Source organism: Plasmodium fragile, assembly GCF_000956335.1.
Source record: "Plasmodium fragile strain nilgiri unplaced genomic scaffold supercont1.40, whole genome shotgun sequence".
Classification (NCBI taxonomy): Eukaryota; Apicomplexa; class Aconoidasida; order Haemosporida; family Plasmodiidae; genus Plasmodium; species Plasmodium fragile.
In genome coordinates, this window is record NW_012192620.1 from 98,747 (window position 1) to 105,330 (window position 6,584).

General features: G+C 41.7%; 2 protein-coding genes across 2 annotated transcripts; one reads left to right on the top strand and one right to left on the bottom strand.

Moving 5' to 3' along the window:
- Positions 1–1,761: 1,761 nt before the first annotated feature.
- AK88_03479 (uncharacterized protein) lies at positions 1,762–2,907 on the top strand (the record flags this gene model as incomplete). The annotated part of the gene is made up of 1 exon (XM_012481095.1): positions 1,762–2,907. The coding sequence occupies one exon, from the start codon at positions 1,762–1,764 to the stop codon at positions 2,905–2,907; it is 1,146 nt and encodes a 381-aa protein (XP_012336518.1).
- A 650-nt stretch (positions 2,908–3,557) lies between these two features.
- AK88_03480 (uncharacterized protein) lies at positions 3,558–6,109 on the bottom strand (the record flags this gene model as incomplete). Its single annotated transcript, XM_012481096.1, has 8 exons — positions 3,558–3,799; positions 3,923–4,084; positions 4,282–4,363; positions 4,547–4,660; positions 4,803–4,925; positions 4,989–5,057; positions 5,262–5,395; positions 5,605–6,109. 8 exons carry the CDS (start codon positions 6,107–6,109, stop codon positions 3,558–3,560), a joined length of 1,431 nt encoding a protein of 476 aa, XP_012336519.1.
- Between the last annotated feature and the right edge of the window lie 475 nt (positions 6,110–6,584).

A 6,584-nucleotide genomic window follows, 5' to 3' on the forward strand; every position in this document is an offset into this window, starting at 1 on the left:
TTTTTTTTTTTTTTTTGGCTATATACCCCTGAACGGCAAACAATTTGCACACAACCTTTTGTAAAAAATGGTGATAATGGTTAGAGAATAAAACATAATAATGGGCATTTTCGTGTATGTGCCATTTCCCGTTTTCGTTTATTATCATCACAACGGGGGTGAGGTGCCACAAATGTTCGAAATCGCGCAATTTGACCTCTGCATACGGGTCACAATTATGGACAAAAAAATTATGAACGGGTCAGGTAAAAAAAGAAATTCCATTTGGCTAACAAATTGGTTAAGAACTGCTACACCCACGAAGTTGGGAGTTTTGTACTCCACGCATTTGACTGCATAACTTAAGAAAGAACAAAAAAAGAACAAATGCCAATGATGACCATGGTGTGAGAAAATCACTCGGTGGTTTTCTAAATTGTGTACATATTGGGGAAGGGGGGCAATATGTTTATGGCATACACCTTTTCTTTTCCAGTGTTAGTGTGACGCTGTTAGCGAAAGGGCGCACCAATACAATTTCTACCACCATTTCCACAATTTCATTTCGCCAAATGTTTAGCCTTGTCACATGAGTTCAAAATGTTGGTACATAGGTGACACGATCACACCTTTATCACATGGTCCTTTGCATATTTACAAACGGGTTTTTCTTCCGCTAAGTGTTCCAACCCTTGCGCGGCTTTGCGAAGGGTATGTATATAAAACATACGTATGCGCATGATGAATGTCCCATTTCAATTTGAAAAAATGGGAAGTCATATGAACGAAGCCAATATGAAAATAGAAAAAAAAAACACAATTTTATGGGTAGGGCCAAAAAAAACAAAAAAAAAAAAAAATATATATAACCCGTAAAGGACAGAGCCTCTACCGCAAGTGCAGATTTACCCGTACAGTAAACAAGTTCCCGCGACTGTTGGACCCGTCACCCTATTATTTGCATTTTTTTTTTTATTTTTTTTTTTTCAACATGTAGAGCGTACGTTGACGTACCACCGCTGATAATTTTTTTAAAAAATAAAAATATTTTGAAAAAAATTAACTGCCTGAGTTTGGTATTCCTCTGTATATTCTCACAAAGCAAAAGAGTTAATCAGTAGTTTTACTTGAAACTTGACCTGAGTCCCCGTGAATTTGCCCATTTCTCCCTAGGCAACCAAGCTTTGTATAAAATAAAAGCAGTTTATTTTATTTAAACAAATTCGCATAAACGTATTTTTACGTACATTCGTAACTTTCTTGCGTATATTTATAAAATACGTACGTGTTTGAGCCCTCCCGAAGGACAACCAATCCCCTCAAAGCAAAACTAATCAACGGAAAATGGATTTCGTAAGGAGAAAAAAAAAAAAAAAAACAAGCAAAAAAGGCATTTGCGCATGACTCATCGCAAGTGGCGTACGCAACCAGAGCATGTAGCGTTTGAGCTGACATGAGAAAAGTTGCAAGAAATTAATAAAAAAGAGAGTTGTTAGTGGAATGGTGCCTCCAAGCACTTTCCACCGTTTGTACCAATCCCCCCCACGAGCGCACGACGTTATGCAACGTGGTACATCTATGTTACTGTGGAGAGAAGTGTATCTTCCCCGCATGCGCATAGGAGTGTATTTTATATGTCCCATTTGGGCGGACAGTCGAACTGCTCATTAATGTTACTTCCCTCTTGCTTTTCTTCCCCGTTAGAAACTACTCGCCCCGAAGAACGACATAAGGTCGCTGAAAGTCCAAGCGGTTGCCTCGTTCTGCAACGTCAAGTTGAACATGCCCCAATTTGAAATTGGGAAGGATGACAAGAAGGAGGAGTTCCTTAATTACTCCCCCCTGGGTAGACTCCCCGTTTTAGTAACCCCCAATGGAAGCCTATTCGAAAGTAATGCCATAAGTAAATACTTATGTAGCATCAGGCGGGAGAACAACCTATTGGGAAAGGGAGCCTTTGAAGAGGCACAAGTAAATATGTGGATAGATTTTAATACCTACGAATTGGAAATTCCAATCTGTTGCTGTATGAGCCATAAGACAAACGAAAAATCCCTGAAACACATACAAGAAACATTTGCCTGTTTGAATAACCATTTGTTGTTAAACCAATTTATGGTGGGAAATGGAATAACCCTAGCTGATATACTCATATGTGTGATTATAAGCTTTGCAATAAAATCAGAAAAAATCGATGAGAGCCTTTTAAAAAAATATGGAAACTTGTTCAGGCTCTACAATACCATAAGTAACCAGAAGCAGTTCAAGTACGTTTTTGCAAGTCAACAGCAGCAGGCAGGAAAGAAAGGAGGTGCCCAAGACAAGAATGTACAAAAAAATGCAAACAATGAAAACAAGAAAGATAAAAAGAAAGGCAACAAAAATGACGATGATGATGAATGTGAATTATTAAGTGATGAACCAACTGAAAAGAAAACAAAGAAAGCAAACCCACTGGATTTGTTACCCCCATCATCCTTTTCTCTAGATGAATGGAAATACAAGTTTAGTAATGAAAAGGATCTCCTCAACGTAGCCATGCCACATTTTTGGAAGACCTATGACCCTAAAGGCTTCTCCCTATATTATATGAAATATGATAAGTTAGAGGATGAATGCCAAATATCTTTCGTTGCTTGTAATATGGCTGGTGGATTTTTGCAAAGGCTAGACAATAATTTTTCCAAGTACTCTTTTGCCGTTATCACCGTGCTAGGTGAAAACAAGGACTATGATATTGAAGGAGTGTGGCTCTTCAGGGGTACAGAAATTCCTTTCGAGATGAAGGACCATCCTTCCTTCGAGTACCACGTGTTTAAAAAGTTGGATGTCAACAACAGTGCTGATAAACACATTATAGAAGATTACTGGTGCTCAAAGGAGTCTGTCGCCGGCCGTCCTCTCGTCGACCGCAAGGTCTGGAAGTGATCCGACTGGTTTAGCGGTTTTTTTTTTTTTACGCGCCTTCGATGAGGGAACCAAGCGACACGTGAATTAACCATACATGACAAAGTTTTGTGTGCCCATTTTATAACAATTTTTTTTTTTGCTCCATGCAATTGCATCTCTCCCCGCATTGAAAAACTACGTCACCAATACGCTGCGTGTGCACGTGACACCCAGCAAAAAGAAAAATGAAAAATGAAAAATGAAAAAGTGAAAAAGACAAAACTGAGCATGTGTTAAATGATCGAATAGCGGATTTTTTTGCTATTTTAAAAGGTCACAACAAAATACGGTTTTCCAAATTGGTATAAGTAGGGGGAGGGGGAAAGGCAATGTGGCTCTATGCCTCACCCCCCCCCCCTCCACTAATCATCATGTGTTTGTATGAGCAAACGCTTCATTGCACATGTGCAAGAATTAAAAAGTTTTCAAAATCGGTTTGATTAATCATAGGGAGAGGATACTCCCATTGAGGGAGGAGAATATGGCACCCCCCCTCCCCTCTAACTCGTGTAAATAATATATACACACACACACGTCCACTCCAGCATCTTCCCGCGTAACCAATTTTTTGTGTAAAGGCGGAGAAGTGGAAGGACCAGCAAGGCCCCGTTATCTGGCCCCCATCCCCATTAGTCTATTTCAAAGTAGTTTTCATTTTTAAACGCCTTGTGGTAATCAACAGACAAGTCCGGGAAGGACCACACCTTCTGCTTGTTGTCACTAAAAAGGGTTTTTATTAAATTAATGATATTCATTTCGTCCACCTCTTTTTGCTTTTCCATATTTTTTTTCTTCGTGTCCAAAATAACTATGGCGTCGTTCAGCACTTCTGTCTGTACCCTGTCTGCCCGTTTTCCAAACCCGTCTTTCCCTGCGCGGGGGGTAGAGGCCACGAGAGCGATGCGGTGAAAAACATAGCGGTGAGGGGAGAGAAGCGGTGAAGAGCGACGCGGTGCGCACAGGCGTGCTCGCTACAAATATCGCGCAGAGTTACCCTTCGTCTTCTTATCCTTCGTGCGCGTTGAGTCCATCGCCTTCCCAAGTGTGCCGGAGCTCTCCCCCTGCTCGCTCAAATGTACCGTGTCTGCATTCTTAGCCTCTTGTGCGTCTTCCACTTTAACGAAATTGCCACGGCAGTACGAGGAGTGCCTTCTCCCTTTGCAGAGCGGCGAAAAGGAAAAACAAATCAATGAGTACACAAATGATATCAATTACCCACATGAGTGTACACGTGAGTAAACACTTCTTCTCATTTAAAGCGCTCCTCCGTGGTGATGTTTTCGTACCCTACCGCCTCCACGGCGCGACTCCTTTTTTTCCCATTTTTTTTTTTTTTTTCTTTCCTAAACTTACACCACTTTTCCTTGGGGCCGGGGGGCCTATTCATAGACCTTTTGACGTACCCAAAGTGGGGTGGGTAAGTTCTGCAGACGCCCTTTTTTTTATTGAGGGGGGAGAAAAATTAGCGAACTTGTTACATCGTTGGGGTGTATGTAAAAGGCTATTCTACTAGGCCCCTGAGATGCTGTCTCTTGTAAAGCAACCCTGTGAGTCATTCACTCAGGTGAAGAAGTAGACTCCTCTCCATTCGGACGAGGTGACTCTCCCCCTGCCTAACCGTGCACCGCCAGACATGGTTCCTGTAAAAATTCACCTCCTTGTGAAAGCTGTGATATATCGTAATGCACAACCCCGTCGCTTTGTTAATTCTGTACATGTGCTTTTTGAACTCCTGCAAAGGGAAAAGTCCGAAAAAAAAAAAAATGAAGTAAATAAGTAACGTTTTTTCTTCTACTCGCTTCTCTTCAGCTTGGTTACGCTGGGAAAAAAAAAAAAAAAACGAGGGGCCTTGCCAAAAGGGGAACACCACTTACCGGTCCGTGTCCATCATGTCGCGAATTACTTCTCGTTAGAAAGAGGAACGCATGAATCATTTCGTGCAGTAGGGTCTCCTGCGGAATGAGCATTTTTGTGTGTTGCACTCGAAACTGGTCACACTACAAAGGGGGGGAAATTAGACCAGCACGGGCCAGTCCACAAATGTATTTATGCATGCCCACCCGGTACTCCTTTATCTTCCGCAGCTTCAAAAGTGGGAGGGATAGACGAATGCAGCAGTAGCCTGATTTCTGAAAAGACAAGAGGTGGGGGAAAAAATGGCCATAGGGGGAGAAAAGCGCTGCGCAAAAGGAGGACACACGATTACGAGTAACCTTCCCCTGTGGGAAGAGAGATCTGCATTTAAAATGGACCTATTTGTGGAGCGCTAGCACATTATCACGAACCGCGGAGTACACACACTGGGTTGTGGTGACACCCCCAACTGCACGCACCTTGAATATACAAATCCCTGCGCATAACTTCATTTTGTTGCTCCACTTCACCTGCACTGACTTCAACTTGTTAAAAAAATACTTCTCGTTGTATTCCTCGAAGAGTTGCAGCAGATCGGGGAAATCCGTGTCCTCTATTGTGAAAAAAAAAAAAAAAAAAAAAAAAAAAAAAAAAACCACTTCGTCATTTTGCCCTATTAGAAGTACTCTCCCTGTTGTGGTCAACTGCGCGTTATTTCCTTCCCTCCCACTACTTCGTAACGGAAGAAGACGCCATAAAGCGCTACCCACGAGGGAGGAACAAAGCAAAAGGAGCACATGGATAAGCACGTGAAGGGCCTACTCGACTCGTCGTACACGATGGCATCCTCCACGCATTCCACATTCGCATTATCCCACAAGGGTATAATTGTGTTTTTCCCCCTTTTTTTTTTATTCCTCTTTTTTGGTGTATTTTCCTTTTTATTACAAACCACCTTATCCCCCCCGATGGAGCTGTCCGAGTCTGAGTCGATACGAATAGAACTGAGCTGCTTTATGACTTGGAGTGTCTCAGAATCTTCTTCCTCCACTTCTGCATCTAAGGGAAAGCTTGCACTTGAGTCTACGCTGGAGGGGTGCACCGCTTGCCCCATCCTCCCCTCACTTACATAAACATCTGGGGGGGCAAATTCCTTGTCTTGTTTCATTTCCTCTTGAACAGTGGACAAACAATTTCGTTCACAGGTCCCATCCTGGTGGATGCAAACATCTTCATGTGGAGTTAAGAATTTTTGTCTTCTTTTTTTCCCGCTCTTCTCTAGGTACTCGCTCTCGACGGAAGTGAGTTTGTTCAATCCGTCGTTCATTTTGGGGAGCAATTTCGTGGATAGCCGCTATTTTCACTGCGGCTCTTTTATTTATTTATTTCTGTCCCCCTTCTTTAAATGTCAACCAAAAAAAATGTGTACAAGTTATTTCCTTTTTTTTTTTTTTTTTTTATTTCTCTTTTTCCATGGCACTGTGCAGATAGAACCTGGGTCAGTGTAAAATGGACTCTCTTCTTTTTTTGGATGGTGAAAAACTACTTAACACTATGTCGAGACACGAGTCGGTTTTTGGTTCTCCGTCTGTTCGCACATTTTACTAGAGCTTCACTGCAGCAGCAGTTGATGATGATCATCATAGACCTCTACATACTCTCACTTGGTCATGCTTCCTTTTCTTTGTTTTTGTTTCTTTCTCCATTTTTCTTTTTTTTTTTTTATCTCGCGGGTTGGTATGCTAAGCGCAGCACGCGAAAAAGAGGAGTCTTTTTTTTTTTTTTTTTTTTTTTTTTTTTTT